This window comes from Colias croceus, chromosome 2, assembly GCF_905220415.1.
Source record: "Colias croceus chromosome 2, ilColCroc2.1".
Lineage (NCBI taxonomy): Eukaryota > Metazoa > Arthropoda > Insecta > Lepidoptera > Pieridae > Colias > Colias croceus.
In genome coordinates, this window is record NC_059538.1 from 659,611 (window position 1) to 678,770 (window position 19,160).

At 35.5% G+C, this 19,160-nt stretch overlaps 2 protein-coding genes across 5 annotated transcripts in view; one reads left to right on the forward strand and one right to left on the reverse strand.

Annotated features, from left to right (window-relative positions):
- The window catches only part of LOC123700842 (protein FAM102A), a 76,899-nt gene extending 73,193 nt beyond the window's left edge, over positions 1 to 3,706 (forward strand). For 2 of the 4 annotated variants that reach the window (XM_045648187.1, XM_045648195.1), the window contains exons 10-13: positions 1,295 to 1,415; positions 1,792 to 1,900; positions 2,305 to 2,440; positions 3,160 to 3,706. In XM_045648187.1, the coding sequence (XP_045504143.1) occupies positions 1,295 to 1,415; positions 1,792 to 1,900; positions 2,305 to 2,440; positions 3,160 to 3,211 (418 nt within the window). In that variant the 3' untranslated portion in view covers positions 3,212 to 3,706. Of the gene's footprint in view, positions 1 to 1,294; positions 1,416 to 1,791; positions 1,901 to 2,304; positions 2,441 to 3,140 lie in introns of all 4 variants that reach the window. The other 2 variants (XM_045648204.1, XM_045648212.1) reach the window with 2 other exon arrangements.
- Positions 3,707 to 15,193: 11,487 nt separating this feature from the next.
- Positions 15,194 to 19,160, reverse strand: part of LOC123698893 (protein crumbs) — a 58,997-nt gene continuing 55,030 nt past the window's right edge. The window contains exons 41-43 of the mRNA XM_045645709.1: positions 16,920 to 17,019; positions 16,289 to 16,496; positions 15,194 to 15,436 (exon numbers count right to left, since the gene is read on the reverse strand). Coding sequence (XP_045501665.1) covers positions 15,194 to 15,436; positions 16,289 to 16,496; positions 16,920 to 17,019 — 551 coding nt within the window. The remainder of the gene's footprint in view (positions 15,437 to 16,288; positions 16,497 to 16,919; positions 17,020 to 19,160) is intronic.

Here is a 19,160-nt window from a genome sequence, read left to right on the forward strand (position 1 = left end):
CGCTACGTGTGTGACGTCAGACGCGAGTGCGGCACGGAGGCGGGGCGCGCGTGCGCGTCGTGCGGCGCGTGCTCGCTGTCGCACTCGCTGCCGCGCCGCCCGAGCTCCGCGCTGTCAGTACACGCGCGTATTGCGTAGTGGGGGGACGGGACGCTTGCAACCATTATATTATAAGCTTTTTGATAATTGGGGTGTGAGTGTTTGATGTTGGTCCAGTAAAAGTTATAAAGAAAAAAAAATAGGTTGGACACTGAAAATAAGTGCAGTGTAAATGTTAACAAATAGGAACTTTAGTGTGTTGATCACATGTTTGATAAATCGATTATAAATATAATCGAAGAAGAGAACTGTTTCATTTCAATTAATAATTGAATGAAAGATATAAAAAGAGATGTCGTATTCATTTTTTTATCTTTTACTTGATCATTGTTAAACAGAGACATTCAATTTTAAATTATTTTGTTGCTTTATTAAGACCAAATGGTCGTTAAAAATTATTGTTATAATATTTTGGTTCGAGCGTCTCGTTCACTTTACATAGATGTTGTCACGTGATGATGTTGTGATCAGTGATTTTTTTGGCGTTTATATAAAATATTATTTTACATTTTTATAGAAAAGTTATGTTCAAATTCTTTGATCTTGTTAATTTTAGCTTAGGATTTTGCTACTAATGGATTTTCAGATTATTTTTTCATATAATTGTGGGTAGTTTTAGATTTTTATAAGCATTGATTTTTTTATAATGTAGATCCTTTTTTAATATTTGAAACAATGTTATATCTCTAGAACCGTGGATTGTTTTATTTGAAAAAGTTTTAATTTATGTAGGTAGTTTAGTGAACAAATGTATAGGACACTGCCAATTTTTCTTCTCAATTATTTTTATATACGTTTTCTGTTTTGTGATGCGCATGTTATCTGGTTGCTTTTGCTTCAGCGGTGCATGTCGACGGCTTTCAAGTGCATGTTAATTTTTAATGTGTATGTTTCAAATATGAATTTTTATTTTTATTTTTTAAATGTCTGAATAAATTTTAAGGACATGTTATTGAACGAATTCGTACAAATTGGTTTAATTGTACTCTTATTCTCTATTTTGTTAATTTAACCTAATATGCAACATAAATAGCTCCTCTCAAAGAGCGATGTCTATTCACAATCGATATTTCTAGCTCTACAACGCCTTTTGATAATTCTAAATTTTCTTTTAAAGAAACGTTTTTCCCCCTTTCCACTACCCAAACCAACCTGACCGCCCACAAAACAACTAAAACGTCAGGTTATCACTCAGGAACCCGTCCTCCGGCTCGCTGACCGCGTCCGCGTCCGAGTCGGGCTCGCTGGAGCGCGCGCGCGCTGCGCTCGAGCGCCGCAAGCGAGCCACCGCACCGCCGCCGCAGGATGACACGCAGGTGAGCGACGAGCTTTATGTGATAGAGCTTTAAAGCATATATTGATCAACAGTTTATGATAAAAACCACTAAAAAAAACAAGTACTATGATAATAAACAATTTACAAAAATAGCAACGTGCATAACAATCAATGTAAAAACGAAGAAACAAACTGTGTACTTCAATCGTCTATAATAACTAGATACACAACTACGCGATATACCTACCCGAACTAACTTAAACCTGTTCCAATTCGATTGTCAACATTTTGGTTAATTTGTTTCAACAAAAAATTCGAAAAAAAAATTAACTGCAGAGAAATGTGAAGGTAGTTCACAAAAAAAATATTATATCACCATCACACTAACTAATTTTAAATTATATTTCCCACAACAGCACGCGGTGTCATGTCGCGTGGAGAACACGCGCGTGAATCCGGACTCTCTTATCGACGAGCTGCTCGCCGCCACCGACTTGAAACAGGCGGTCGACGACGCTGCTGAGAGTGAGTATATTATAGACCTTATATGTGGGATATAGGGTTCAATTTACTTTGACATTTTACGGGTCCACTAGCAATAAAGTTTTCATGACTTGCGCAAGTGGCTAAACGTGTAAATGCTCTCGCATGTAGACAACTGCAAGTTTATCACTGTTACATGTCCGGAACGATGTTTAGATTCTTACAAAGCTTTTAACAACATTCGACTACTAGTTTGCTTTCTTTTTGTTTGAATTTGACATTTTCTTGTTCATTTTCTTTGATATTTTTTTTTCTTTCTTTATTAGGGATAATAAACAGCAGAACATTGGTTAATTGTACAATAAAACTTAATCTAAATACAGGTATAACTGTCCAACCAGCAACATTATCCAGTTATCTCATTTATATGTTTTTTTCCCATCCAGCATCAGGGCTGCAGCTGTTCATAACGCGCGACGGCACCGCGGAGCTGGGCTCCCGGCAGCGGCAGCAGCTCGCGCGGCGCGACTACCAGCGCGTCGTGCTGCACCCGCACCCGCACCCGCACCCACGCGACCACAGGTGACATGCACAGGGGTGCCGCAGGGAGCTGCGCTGGGGCCGCGAGTGTTCCTTTGTTATATCAGTGTGGTACGGTACCCGCGCGACCACAGGTGACATGCACAGGGGTGCCGCAGGGAGCTACGCTGGGGCCGAGAGTGTTCCTTTGTTATATCAGTGTGGTACGGTACCCGCGCGACCACAGGTGACATACACAGGGGTGCCGCAGGGAGCTGCGCTGGGGCCGAGAGTGTTCCCTTATTATATCAGTGTGGTACGGTACCCGCGCGACCACAGGTGACATACACAGGGGTGCCGCAGGGAGCTGCGCTGGGGCCGAGAGTGTTCCTTTGTTATAAGGCTGGTTGCAGAGCTTGACCGACCATCAGTGCGTACCGTCAGTCCTGACGATACGCAATAACAATGTCAAGCTCTGCAACCAGCCTAAGAGTATGGTACGGTACCTGCGCGACTGTTGGTGACTCCGGAGGCCGGCTTTGATGAGGGTGCCACAAGGAGCAGGACATTTGCTATTTCTAGCCTATAAAACAAACTTATAAAATCTTTTCATATTTCTAAGAGCAAGCATCTACTTGACATTATATTTAAAAATTTATTTTTATTTTCCCCCTATTCATCATACTATTATCATATCATATTCCTGATAATGACTATAAAAACAATATTGCCAACGAGCCGACCCTAACCATGATTAATGAAGGATCCCTTCTGCCAGGTAGCCAACGGTGTGAGAGCGCGGGCCCGCGCGCGCCCTACAGACCCGACACTTGATACCTGCACCGTGTTGCCGCGTGTTGCTGCGTGTTGCTGCATGTTGCTACGTGTTGCATCGTGTTACTGCGTGTTGCATCGTGTTACTGCGTGAAGCAGCGTGTTATCGCGTGTTGAAACGTGTTTCCGCGTGTTTCTCCATGTTGCATCGTGTTGCACCGTGTTGCAGTGTCAGTGCGGTGTTAACGTGCGGCTCTAGTTAGTGTGTATGGGATAATTGTCGATATTTATTGTGTATGGTGGTCGTCACGTCGCTACCGGCTCGAGCACCTAACTAGCAGTATTGATGTTGCTTGGCGTATGTTAAGTGATTTTGTTTCTTGAAAGTAAATAATGGACGTTAAAAGTATGTAAAATTTTAATTTAAAAACATATTCCCTAGAGGAATAAAGGGGAGATTATTGAGAATAATGGAGGAAATTTTATGCAAAACTTCAACTGAGAGATAATTGTCTCGGAAAGAATAATATGAAATATGGAATAATGTTTATATTTTGAGGGTATAAATTGATTTTTAGTAAAAGATCAATAATAATAAGCAGCAGCAGATATATTAATCATTTTAAATGATTAATATATCTGCAAAAAATATATTAATGTTTGTGTAATAATATAAAAGTGTATCTCAAGAACGAGAGCACTGGAGAATGCAACATAAATTATATATTTTTACAATTTCTGCGTAAAATTGTAAATATATATTAAAGTATTGTTTGTGGTTATTGGTAAATAACTAATCATCGGCGTTTAACCAATGGGAAAGCGATCGATGACGTGGCGCTCTCTGATTGGCTCTCCGTGGCGATTTAAAATAAAACGAAAATTTTGATTTTTTGGTTTGTTCAGTTATTTACCAAAAACTGTATTTTTATTTAAAATAAGTTTGAAATGCAACATGACAATGTGTAGCGGCGTGGCGTTACGATGCAATGCATATTTATTGTTTTTAATGTATTATAAATTATGCCATATTATGTTTTATTGTGTGTAACTTAACGTTGTTTCTTTGTATGTAAGATACGACATGAGAATTTTCACGAATAATATTACAATTTATTAATGACAAAATGTTTGCTACGACGAAGTCGATCGAGGGGATTTTCTATTAGATACTGTTGTATTTAAAACAGTACCAAATAGAAAAAAACGACGTGTGGCACTCGGGGACTGCCGCGGTAAAGCTATTGCATGCTATGCCTTCAAGCCACACCTCCGCCCGTCAGAGTGGGGAGAGTGAGGTTTTTCGTTACCGAATTTCTTGATTCGGTCCCCGCGCTAAGGCCCGCGATAGAAGCTATGCAATAGCTTAAAAATAGTTTTTTTTGGCATTTAGGGAAAATCTAGTCGAGATTTATGAAAATAATATAAAAAATAAAGTCTAAAATCCTCGTGTCGGATCTCACGCGCTCCTTCGATGGCAGTTAGCGATTGCGAAGCCAATCAATTTGTACGACTTATGTTTTGTATTGTAAGATAATTTATACTTTGACGATCTATGTGAACGTTCCTATGTTTAAATCGACTCCAAACGAATTATAACCGTATGTTTTATTTGTTTAGGGACTAATTTCGCTTGCCGGTTCGCTAATAGAGCCAGCAAGCGCCCCGCACTGTGTAATCGTATATGTATGATTCTTGTATTTTTTAATAATTTGATTATTTGATGGTGTATTTTTGTATATAATACGAGCATTTGGGTGTAAGCGCGTTGGAAGCAATCTGGTAAAAATTCTTCCCTTTCCAAGATTTAAGATTTTTTTTTTTTCAATTTTTTACAATATTTATGTATATATCGATACATTTTGTTTTCAACGCGCGTCGTCCGCATGTTGAAGTCGGTCGGTGATTTATAATTTTGTATGCCGTGCTTCCGCCTCTCTTGTCGTTGACGTCTGTCCTCCTTTCTGTTATGTTGGTTAAAAACGAATGTGCTCACTTGACTGGTGCTAAGTCAGTGTGTAGTTAGGTGTGTCGTACACTAGGGGATTGTTCCACTGGGACGTTATCTCTATGGGGTTTTTGGGAAAAATAAAAAAAAATGTTGGCAATGTGCATGTATGAAAAATGCTTTAAAATGATAAAATTTATGTTGTTATTTGAAAAAATTCTGGAATATTTTTAATTAGAAGTGATAGCTGAAGAAAATTTTTCAATAAATTTTATTGAGGGGATTATAATTGTGTATAGGGATGACGTCCAAGTTGAACAACAACGTCCAAAAAATATCGGCGATGTGCAGAGGGCAGGAATGTTTTAAAGAGTTTTAATAGCGCTGAAAATTTATTAAAATATTTGATAATAAGAATTTTATACCCTTTGGTCTATGCTGCTTCCTTCGAATTTTTATAAGCGACAATAAATAATGAATATTGAGTATAACAATTTGCAGTGTTTTAAATAATTCGCATACAATGCGCCTGCGCATCGCCGTACCGAACTGATTCTTCCGAATCCCTCCAAATTGATTTCGTATCGACGTAGTTTCAGAAGTGCCAAAGGGCTCGTCCACACCGAGCGGTGGAGGAAATGTTAGGCGTCGTACACACGAGCGGGTGTGACGCTACTTGATTTTAAGAGATGTTTTATATTTGACTTTTTTGTATTTTAAATAATATTTGTATCGTTTACAATTTATAAATGTCTATTTAATTTAAAGTATAAATTTATAAGTAATAATGCGTGTATCCATTTATGTTTGTATCGTCAATTTAATCTTCCAAATAAAAAGCTACAATCGTTCGTGTGTACGGCTCGTGAAGCAAATGCAATAGAGAATTATATCTAAGTCATTCCTTTACGACAGCTTGAGGCTTGCCGTTCTGTCGCCAGCGTCGCTCGCCCGACGATGTTATGTAGAATTAAATATCGATATATTATTGTAGATATTTTCTATCGAAAACAATGCGGTTGTCGATACAACAACGATACGTAGGGCTTTGATATCGACAGTTTTTACTAGTTCAAACTATATCTTTGATGTTTATACTTACAGTTGAAGCTTGTTGCGTAAATAGCATTGATTTATCGATATTGCGTTTGGTAGCTGTTTACATCCGGTCTCTATATTCAATCTACCTTTAATCTCATTTACGTGAAACTTTTAGAAATTACAAATAGGTAGATTGAATGTAGGGACCGTCCGTTAGTAATAAGCCTTAGTAGTTACGTTAAAATATAATGTATCTTTATTTGGGACCTGTTTATGAAATTATATTGTATACAGTATTAAAGTTATTTGTATGATGTCGTCAAGTACATCGTAATGTTTATTTGCGATGTATTTCCCGGCAAGCGAGTCGGGCGGAGCGGCTCGAGCGCTGCTGTGACATAGTCTTGTAACAACCTGTACAATATTTGAATAAAGGACGTGTTTAGAACTACGCGCTGTTTTATTTATAACTAACAATCTATTTATTTAAACCTTATAAATATTAATATGAAGTAATGTGCAAGTATTGGAGGCTATACTAGAAAAAGTTCCTGTAATGAAACAGATTAGTATAGAAAATAGAAATATTGCACCAAAAGGCGATAGAATGTTTGAATTGCCGCATCTGCTTATTTGAATTCTTAGTTCGACCAATTTAATGGTATCACAAGCACTAGCTTTATATTCTAGGAGGTAGCAACGTTGACAAGTGAGCATTTTAGTATAGTTGCTTCTTTGATATGCTGTTCCTCTTGCTATTTCGGTTAGAGTCCGGGCTGTCTGGCTGGCCGCAGTGGTTGCGTTTATTAGTGCGCATCTTTATCTGCACAGGAAAATATCCTTAATTTAAAGTCATTTTTTAACGCGTAATTTTTAATCGTTTGCCTTTAGATAGATCCATTAGACATACATTTTTTATTGCAAGACGTTTTTTTCGTTGTTAAATAGGTGCCAGACGCAATTTTTATTTCAAAATAATTAAAATATCATCGAAATAAGTGAAATTCCATCAACATGAGTCCCAGTGAAGGATAAGTAATCACTGTGTTACTTATACTATATATAATATTCATTTTACTATTTACAAATTAAACGTTCTGACTCTGACTTCCATGTACATACTGGAGAGCTGTATCTTCGTAAAAAAACACCCCCAATATTTCACAAGGGCGGCTAACGTGAGCATTATTCCCTCTAGAGACCCTGATAAACTTAGTGTGCCACGTTGTAAAACTGCGCTTTACTCTAAAAGTGGGCCTATCATGCTCATAAAAATATTTAACCGTATTCCTAAATGTATACGAAACCAAACATTTAATGTATATAAAAATAAACTAAAGAAATGGTTGATCTTAAATTGCTTTTATAGCTTAAAAGAATTTTTTGACCATAAATGTTAATTATTATAATTGTATGTATAGCCTTTAAATGTAATTATTGTGGAATGATATTTGTCAATTAATTGCAAAGTGATTAATATCAATATTGTATTCGATTTAAATTGAGACAGTATTTGCATGCTTTAGACTAAGCAAAACATGATGAACAATCGAAATATTTTGACATCTCTCTGTACCATGTTTTAAGCAAATAAATATTATTTTATTTTTTTTATTTTTATTTACAGTTTTTTTGCAACAATCTACCATATCGCCTCCTTTTTCCCAACGAACCTCAAATAGGACGTTAATGTAAACTTGATAAAAACCAAATATCATCAAGAAATTAAAGACTTTTTAACGGATTTTAAATGCGATTTATTCATTGTATTATTTTCCCAAGTCTTTAATTTCAAAATGTATAATACTCGCGTAAAATCAAACACTAGAAAATACAAATATCATCAAATTCATATTTATACCCAAAAGTGTAATAAATATGAAACCATCTATTAAAAATACTAGTTTACTAATTATTCAATATATGTATTAAAAAAGGATAATATAATATAAATAATAAAGTTATTACCTACTTACCTTTTAAGCGGACTCATGTTGATGTAATTTCACTTATTTCGATGACATTTTAGTTATTTTGAAATAAAAATTGCGTATGGCACCTATTTTACAACGAAAAAAACGTCTTGCAATAAAAAAATTATGTCTGATGGATCTATCTAAAGGCAAAAGATTAAAAATTACGCGTTAAAAAATGACTTTAAATTAAGGATATTTTCCTGTGCAGATAAGATGCGCACTAATAAACGCAACCACTGCGGCCAGCCAGACAGCCCGGACTCTAACCGAAATAGCAAGAGAAACAGTATATCTAAAACCCAACTATACTAAAATGACTTTTTTTTAAACGTTGCTAGCTCCCGTACTATTATCATTACGCTTAATATCAACGAAGTACGAGCGAATCTAGATCACCCTCTAGGGTCCACTCACATCAAAAGAGCGGCGAAGCGCAGCGCAGCGCGGCGAAGCGCGGAGTAGCGGAGGCCCGCGACTTCTCGAGCAGTCGCGGGAATCCGCGCGCCTTCCCGCGATGAATTCACGGGTCGCTCTTTGCGCAGTTCGAATGCTCGCGCGCACAGACGCGTGCGGGGATCGGGCGCGAGGGGCGGGATATTGCCAGCGGCCGCTCGCGAATGCTCGAGCATTCTCTGGAATTCCCGCGACTTCTCGCGCAGTCGCACGGTCCGTCCGCTGGAATTCCACGGAATTCCAGCGGCGCCGCGGGCATCCGCGCGACTCGTTCGAGCTTGTCATGCGATAATAAGTATTATAGTAATGAAGATAAAGTTAAAATTCATATGACACGGAAACTGCGCTCCGCTTCGCCGCGCTTCGACGCTCTTTTGGTGTGAGTTGACCCTAAGAGATCACCCTATCTATACCTAGCTAAAAAAATTCTAAAAAATGTAATAACGCCCTCTAGTTTAATACAATGAAAACTTTCTACTACCTAACTATTTAACTACATAGGCAGGACATTAATTCAGAAAGGACAGAAATACACACAATTTCAATGTTAGGCCACACATTCAGTTTTTTTCGATTTTTTATTATACAGATCGTATCTTCTGAATTCAATCCGCACTTTTTGCCATACATAGTTTTATAAAGAGAACACACACGTAGAATTAAAATTAGGAATTGTTTCAGTTATATTGTCAAATTAGGGCCTGATCGAAAATCAACATACTGAATTAAGAAACTGAATTCAGACAGCAATCCGGTAGTTTTTCTTCGATTAATTCTATTTAAAAATTCAAATATGTATGTAGATTCAATATACAGTACGCAAAGTGAGAAACCTCATGATAAAGCTAGATTTTTTTTGCTAGTATGAGACAGAATTCTACGGGATAGGGCCATTGATAGGGCAGCCAATTTTGAAACCATGTTGTGTCAGTTAACAAAATATTTACATTTTACAAACAGATTAACGTACACACAAGAATTTGTTTTCCGACTTACTAAAGTAAAAGTTCAACATGAGTGCCCTTTATGATAAAAATTTCTCAAGGCATCAAAGATTTTACTTATGCTTAATTTAATACTTATGTTAAAAGGTTCTAGGGAACTTATATGAAAGGTAGAAATCCATGGAGTCATGTCCCATAACAAATTTTGTTATATTAAATATATTATGTATGTTTGTTATTTGCTAAATTTATCTGTAGTTTCTATTTAGTGGAAAACTCATAGTTCGCATTCGGTTTGCCCTCAATAACATATTTATATGTACACACAATCCCAAAGAAATTCCGATAGATGGCGCTAGTCAGTTGTTGCCAGTGTTATATGCGAGTGGCTATTATTTATTGTGATTCTTAACAACGTTGATGAGTATTATTGTATTGATAATATGTCTATGAGGGAATCGCTAAATATTCTTCTTGCGAGTAATTATATGTAATTATATGTATGGCATTTATGGGACTACTAGCGGTGACATAAATTATAATAAGGTCTCCGTGGTTAATAATACTTGTTAAGTTTTATATGTATGTACAATGTACATGTAATTGTCCTCTATTTGAATATTTTATATTCGTGATTATATTGTTTATTCTATATTATTTAAATTTGATATTTTTTACATGTTCTGGCTGCAAAACATAGTGTTAAGCGGGAATCGAACCCACTATAGGCCTTTGCTTTGCTTATAGTTATATATTCTTTATTGCACACAATTTTTAATTTTACTAACTTGCCTATTTTTAATCATCTACGCCTTCTAAAAAGTAAAGATACACTACGTAATATAGAAATAAGGTCTACATTAACCAAGATTAGTACAAGTATCTATGAAGCGTGTCGTCAATTTTAATAGCTAATGTATGAAGGCATTTCATTACTTCAAGTGTTTAGATATTATTCTAAGGATCATAAATAAAACAACCATATCGTTTTAAGTCTATTGTTTATTTATTATTAATGAGTAAAGGCCGATAAACTTATTCTAATACAAATAAGTTGCTTTCGCTGAGTGGACGGTAACATTGCTCGCAACCGAACAGCTGCCTCAACAATTTAACACTAAATCTTATTTCCCAGTGATTAAGCACACTTACTACACTAGAAATACTAATTTGCACTAATTAATTATTAATAAATAATATGTATTTACAATCGGAATGACCGTTAAGTTCGGTCGCGAAGAACACTACGAAAATATCACAAATGTTAACCCATCGCTTTGGACGAGTTCACGGCGCTTCGTCTCCGACACGATATCGTCTCACGACTGCGTTAACATAATTTTTTTGATGAATGTTGTGACTTTTAAATAAGGATGAAACTAAAACAAGAAAGTAATGTTAAAGTTAACATTGATGACGTTTAAGTCGGGCCATATCGTGAGCAAGACTCATCAAATTGATTCGCATACGTTCTACAACGAAGCAAATAAGAGAGTCATCTTGTGTTTATTTTGAATTTATTTGGATCTAAGCGAGTACCGTGAACTTGACCTATATAATACTTTAAAATTCGTCATACAGGTTAGTCCCTCTCCTTGTATATAATAATATATAGGTATATAATGCTATTCGCACACCTTACAAAATTATTCAGTAATCAAAAATTATTCATACAATTATAGCGATAAAAATACATTAGAATACTCACATTGAATAAAAATAATTAAGTAAAATTTCATAACAATAATTATTAGAATTATATATTTTAATATTAAATAATGATAAATTGGAATGTTACATGTTGAGCAATGGGAAATTTCCAGAAAACTGGTTTTAAGTACATTTGGTGCCCTTTTCGATGTTTCCATAAACGGTTGCACTAGTGGACGGGTGAAAGAGATAGATTATATGAAAGGAATAAAGTGTGACAGAGATAGAGTTAATGATTAAAAATAGTATAGAATTAAATTGTTAAAATAGATGAAAATAGATTATAATTCTGACGTTTATGTAAACATTATAAAACGATCCAAGTTTTTTATTGATTATTATTAAGAATTATTCCTCTATTTTTATTATAAATATGGGACAGGTCCAAATAGGCTTAACTAAATTATTTCTAGACTTATACTAATGTACTTATGTCTAGGCTAGCTCCTACATATGAGTCGTTACACTTAGGCGTCGTACAAACGAGCGATTACACAAATATTTTTTTGTTCGTATAAACAATGTCAATAAACGCTACACACAGTATACATTCTGACAATATACGACTTACACTAAGAATAATTATTTAATATATTTTAATCATTGAATACTTGATATACCCATTTTTCATTAACTAGGTAGGTGTAAAGTAATCGCTCGAGCAAACGACGCCGGATTATTATAATTATAATAATAATATAATTTTTCAATATAACAGACTTCTGTATAAGGCACTAGCGCCTCGCCGCCAGCCTCGTCGCACGCGCATCTCTTTAAAACAATATTTTTATACGAAATTAAATTGCTATCGACACTAAACCCCCATTTTATTATAATATTTAGCATCGTCTCCCCTTAAAAATATTCTTAATCTCATCATATAAAAATAGCCTCAAAAATGTGTATATTTGTTTGGATGCGCGTGCGCAGGTCTCAGTGTGCGAGCGAGACACCTTCACTATCAGTTAATTTAGAATTTTCACGCTTTCCGTCTCACTTACACACTACGATATATACATATACAAAAGTAAGGCAGACGTGCTGTAAACGAGATAAATTAATATTATATAGTGCCTTGGGTTGGTAGCGGACGCGAAGTTACATCAAAACTTCAAAATTTATTATAAACTAGTTGTGCCGCGCGGTTTCACCCGCGTGGCTCCGCTCCTGTTGGCCTTAGCGTGATAATATATAGCCTATATTACTCGTGGATAATGTAGCTTTCGAATGGTGAAAGAATTTTTAAAATCGATCCAGTAGTTTATGAGCCTATTCATTACAATCAAACAAACAAACAAAGTTTTCCTCTTTATAATATTAGTGTAGATTCATTGAGTAAATGAAAAATAAGATGTCTATCTCTGAGTAACTCAAAATCTATGGTTTAATATTTATTATTTATGGTGTAATTGTGTTAAATTTCTCCTGATTATCCAGAAATCTTTAGTTACTACAAAAAAGAAAAATGATTCTAAAAGTACATTATTATTAATTCCATTAAAATTAACAAATATACTTTAAAATCCATACTAATATTATAAATGCGAAAGTAACTCTGTCTGTCTGTTACTCAATCACGCCTAAACTACTGCACCAATTTGCATGAAATTTGGTATGGAGATATTTGGATACCCGAGAAAGGACATAGGCTACCTTTTATTGCGAAATATGTACCACAAGCGAAGCCGGGAAAACTAGCCTCATCAAATTATGGGGTTCAATAGGCCATTAGTTGTTTGCTTTGTGAAAATAATTATATTATTCAAATTTAAAAAGTTATATTTTGGAATAAACATTGTTCTCTAAGGGAAAATAAAACAATTGAGTTTTCAGTCAACCTAAGAACTTAATACATCTTTGTAAATAAATTTCTGGACTGTCTGCAGAACTTGGCACACATTTAGATCTCATTTCTTTTTTTGGCAAATTAAGTCAACGATTGAACTCGGCTCCAAAAAGCAAGGAACCTAACTGGTATACCTAAAGTTGGAAATTTTGAAAAAACTTCATTTTGGCGGCAAGAGATGAAACATGTGCCAATCGATAGTACATCAAAATACAAATAGGAAATACTCTTTGGTAAAATGTCGTAATTGATACGGTTTCGGAATAAATAAGGGTTAAAAAAAAATTTTTTTTTTCAGTTTTTTTAATTATTTGTTACTTCTTACACTTAAAGGTTAAAACAAAGCATATAAAACTTCTAATTTGTAAAAAAAGGGTTTTAAAATGTTGCATTACTATCTAAACCAAAGTAATAAACCAACTTTGGGCTAGGGGTAGGGATACGCACGTGCGGTGCGTCACTTATTACAAATTAGAAGTTGTATATGCTTTGTCTTAACGTTTAAGTGTAAGAAGTAACAAATAATTCAAAAAACTAAAAAGAAAAAATTTTTTTTAAACTCTTATTTATTCCGAAACCGTATCAATTACGACATTTTACCAAAGAGTATTTCCTATTTGTATTTTGATGTACTATCGATTGGCACATGTTTCATCTCTTGCCGCCAAAATGACTTTTTTTTTATCGCAAATTGGTAGGTATACCAGGCTTCATACTAAAATGTCCCATGCTCTTTTACATTTATGTTTTTGGTGGGATATCATTACTTTTTGTACAGAAAATTACTCTGCAAATTTGATTTACTTTATGAATATAATATATATATACGATTTTTTTTATTTTTTCTTGCGGTTTCTCTGTATGGTTTGTTTAGTATTATCCTTACTAATATTATAAATGCGAAAGTAACTCTGTCTGTCTGTTACTCAATCACGCCTAAACTACTGCACCAATTTGCATGAAATTTGGTATGGAGATATTTGGATACCCGAGAAAGGACATAGGCTACCTTTTATTGCGAAATATGTACCACAAGCGAAGCCGGGGCGGACCACCTAGTGTTATCTAAATAAGGTATTTAATCAATATGCCCCGCGTCCGCTCCCCCCCCCCCCACAGGCGAGTAAAGCCCTCTAGTTAGACATGTGTTATTTACGACTAGGTGAAGCCAAACTATTCTACTGCTAAATTCACAATTTTAGAATTCATTTCCACTTAACTACATTAAATACGTATACATTCAATATTTCCACTAAATTATTTATTTATTTAAATTGTCAAAATGTACAGTCGATGAAGGAAGTGAAATAATACATTTTTACTAATTATTTTACTTATAAATAACGAGTTATTTTACACGTACAAGACACTCGCACAGACAGAACGGGTGTATTTACAAAATACGAACATTGATTTTCGAGTTTAAAAATTTAAAATTATCAATTAAATATTTTGTATTATGTTGCCGACTGTACAATCGCAGTGGCGACTATTTTCCACAATGTTTAAAGCTCGTTGTGTATATGTTATACACCCCCACATACACAGACGCACACACACACGCGCACACAGGTACAATACACACACAAGTCAAACGATGATTTGGTACAGTCGCGACGAGCTCGCAAACCGAGTCCATTGCTTTTTGTTCTGTTGTCGTGGAGTCACCACTGAAAAAAAAAAATCTAATCTAAAATTATTTATCAATAACGTACTTATGCATTTTTTGTGCTCTAAAACATAATTATTATTAGATATTGAGATTTTTTTAATAAAAGAACATTAGATGGATGTGTATTATCGTGCTTAGCGGCATGTTTTGGTGTATTGTGTGTTATATTAAGCACTTACAATGTTTTTTTGGTTTGCTCTGAGTTTCGACGCATTGTGAATTTAATTGAGTGTTTTTAAGTGTAGCTATAATTGTGCTTTGTGTCGTGTGTATCATATCGCATGTCGTTCCGTATTGTGTATCGTATATCGTTTTGCGTATCGTATTGCATCGGAAATTGTGTTGCGTGTCGAATGTAAAGCATATTAAATCGCGTGTCGCATTTTATATATTGTGTGTTGCATTGCAAATCGTGTCGCATATCGCATCGCATCCCATATCGTACCTCCGCGCTAGATGAGTCTCTCCTCGGGCGGCGGCTTGAGCGCGTGGTGCAGGTGCTCCGCCCTCGGGTTGCAGTACTCCTGGCCCGAGGGCGAGTACGTGCCGCGCGTGGCCCGCTTGCGCCGCGCCTGCGCTGCGAGGAGCGCTAGGGCTCCGCCCAGTAACAGCGCGCCGACCAGAGCTCCGCCCACTGCGAGTGCGACGCGTGCGCCCGCACCGTTAGACACGCCCACTAGCGCTTCGGAACAGTCCTGTTGATAGGAATACAGTTATAAATTTAAATTTATAAAGAATAGGAAAAATTCGATCTCGAGGCGGGACTCGAACCCGCATCCTTTCGCGCCATTCCGGGGCGGATGCCTGACCAACTCAGCCACTCGTGACCCGCCAGAGCAATCGAGTTTATTCTATTCTTTCAGTTTTATGTGTCTGAAGGGACACACCGCAAAAATATAAATTCAACAAAAAAGGTCGTGTTCCATCGTTACAATATTTTATTCACTGAAAAGTGCTTCATATTGGTTGAAATGGTTGTTAATCATCTCAATAGTGTGTCCCTTCAAACACATAAAACTGAAAGAATAGAATAAACTCGATCGCTCGGGCGGGTCACGAGTGGCTGAGTTGGTCAGGCATCCGCCCCGGAATGGCGCGAAAGGATGCGGGTTCGAGTCCCGCCTCGTGATCGAATTTTTTCTATTCTTTATAAATTTATATTTATAAAGCATTTGAATGCCATAAAACCAAAAATATAAATTCAACAGGAATACAGTTGTATACGTCATATATGATAGAGATAGAAATTAGTATAATAAAAAAAATTATAGAAAATTATTATATTTGTAATATTATGGAATATGTATAATATGCAAGTAGAACGCATCTTATTCGATATGGATATTTTAAGTATGTTGGAGATTGCCATCTCATATATGGCTGGTAAATGAGACCAGCGTTACACAATAAATTCTCAAAAAAAAAAAACTTATATTAACATACAACAAAACTTAAAAAAATTGTTTAATTCACAAAGAATCTAAGTAAAATAACAAATCACATTACATTCTATGATATAGCTAAAATGATAGTTATAAAGCACCCACCTTGCCCCCCCAGTCCGCGGGACAGTGACACACATAGTCCGTAGTGTTCCTGCACCTCTGCTCACACACTCCCCGCACACAGGGCCCGGTGCGGTTAGCACTAGCCCCCTCTCCCCCCACACCCCCCGGTACAACATCCCCCGGCTCCCCCCAGCACGGGTCCACGAGGGAACACCGCTCCCCGCACAGACCGGCCGCACACTCGCATCTGGAAATAGTGCAAAAAAATATAAGAAATAAAAAATTTTTTAGTTGCCACCATGGAAACAAAAATAGTGAACATAAAAATAAAAGACATCATGTTTTCGGACATTTTTATTGGCGTTTTAACTGCAAATTGCCACACTGAATAAAAACTAAATGACTGTTATTGCTCTAGCACATAATTCCAGTTTAAGATAATTTACGGGTTTATTTAAATTTTGAAAAATAAAGTGAGCAAATAAATTTGAACAAACTTTGAGTTTGATATAAAAATACAAGCTTAGACAAGCAACATTCCGTCAATAAATTGGAATAAAGTTTAGTCCTTTACATCACTTCAATGACATATATAAACTATTTACTCCTATTTAAAAATCACATGTTTTGCCAAAAGTCAAAAACAATCAAGGAAAAGGTAGGTACTCACGTGTATCCCCCGGGCAAGTTACGGCAAGTCCCAGGCCCGCAGTCCACCAGCAGCTCCGCACACTCGTCCACGTCCTCCTCGCACCGGAGACCGCGCCATTCTGTGATACAACGTGTTGTTATAACTCACTTAGTGACTTGACTAGTACCGATAAAGACAACTCACTCATTGAGGTGTCTACTGGTCAACACACTCATTGACGTGACTACTACCATTATGGACCTCACTCATTGACTGGACTAATATCGATAGAACTACCTCACTCATGAAATTAATCGATCGTATCTTATCATAATAAACATAATAATTAATTTTTAAAATATAAAGTTTAAATTAAAATTATCTGTTGCATAATTTGTCATCAACAAATCAGTGCTTATAAGGTCGCAGCATTGTCTATTGTTACTTTTTTTTCTTATTACTAACTGATATCAATCTATTATTATTTTTCTATTCAAGCATAGAATAAAAGTTTTATAAAAAACCTTTATAATAATTATTATTGTAGTAATATATTATTTTGATACTTTTATCACATAGACGACATTCTTTAATTGAAATCTTTAGTAAGATAAAAAATAATAATTAATTAAAGTTACTAACTAACACAACGGAAATTGAAAGATAATCCATATACTATTATTTTATTTTTTCTTATATAAATCGTTTATAAACTGAAAAAACAAACATTACGTGGCACTAAGAACTATATAAACTCTCCTATTCAATTGAAATGATACGATAAAAATCATCTTCATTCGTCACAAACCCACACATAACTATGAAATCACTGTAACACAGTACCTATTATAGCCACAACTATAAGTATCCGCCAAGCACACAGCATTGTTCACAAAACACACAAACACACTACATTTCGATCTGGATAATATCCGAAATGAATATCAGTGCAGTTTTTTGGTTGAAGCGTATCGAAGGCCAGCGCTTCACAAAGTGTACCGACGATTTCCTCGTTACGCTCAATGTCACAATTGTATTGATGAACATATTTTAATTAGTCATCAAGTGAGATCAGTTTGTAGGGCTTGACGTAAGTACCGTTGCGGTTTTATGGTGGTATTTAATGTACATTTGCGATTGTTTTAGGTGTTTTGTTAGTGTGTGACACAAATTTCACAGTCATTTTCGATCGATATGTTGTTATTATGTTACAAATAATCTCAGGTAGAATATTATTTACATACATATAATTTGTTTAAACTCATGCTCAAATTTTGATGAAACTTATCATGAAGTAATCATTAAAAAATATTTATTATTATAAAACCTACATTTTAACATCTAGCCCGTACTTTCGATTTTTTATATGATTATTTGATAGCCGCTCCTTAAAAGGTACAGTTATGAAAGTGACAGAGGAAGGAAGTTCCAAAAAAAGAGTACCGACTCACAAATAATTATGCATTTTTGAATATAAGCATGAATTATTATTCTTTTGAACTGTTATTGTAAAAAGGTTTTGATAAAAAAACCTAAATGGGAGGCGAGGAAACACAATATGCTGTCATATTCATTCATTTCAACGTTATTTTTTAGAACTTTTATTACAAAAAATGTAATATTCACGAGAGTAACCCTATTCTAGAAACAAGGAAAATTGTTATTTATGAGAACAAGTACATAACGAATAGTTAGTAAGTTTTCCGTGAACTTAATATACAACAAAAGAGACACGTTCGTATGTAATTACTATTTGCCCTGGCAAAGGTTCTGCTTTTCTCTTATCACTTCGAGGTATGAAACTTGGATGTTGTTCGATTCGATTGGTCGATTTGTATCGGGTAAATTTCATGAGAATCGGTCAAGCCCTTTTGGAGAAGTTTAACTACAAACACCGCGACACGGGAATTTTATATCAACATTTTCTAATTGACTGCAGATGTTATTGTTTTATATTAATCCATAAAATCCACTTTTACGGAATCATGCGTGCATTTAATGTACTATAAAAATTAACAATTTTTTATCATTATTTAAACTTTGAGAACCGCACGTTCCTTATCACTTTATCTGCATGTTTGCTATCAATGAGGCGCGCTGTGATAAGATTGCTCTTTCGCTATCGTGCGAGCAACATTCTATATAGTTATAGATCTATATGAGTAGGTCATTGGATCGTACGTCAATTTGTTTTGACGTGGTGTGTTTGAGAATGATTATTTATTTATAGATCGATAGAGGAAGGCATTAATAGAAATGATTAAAAATGTATATAATATA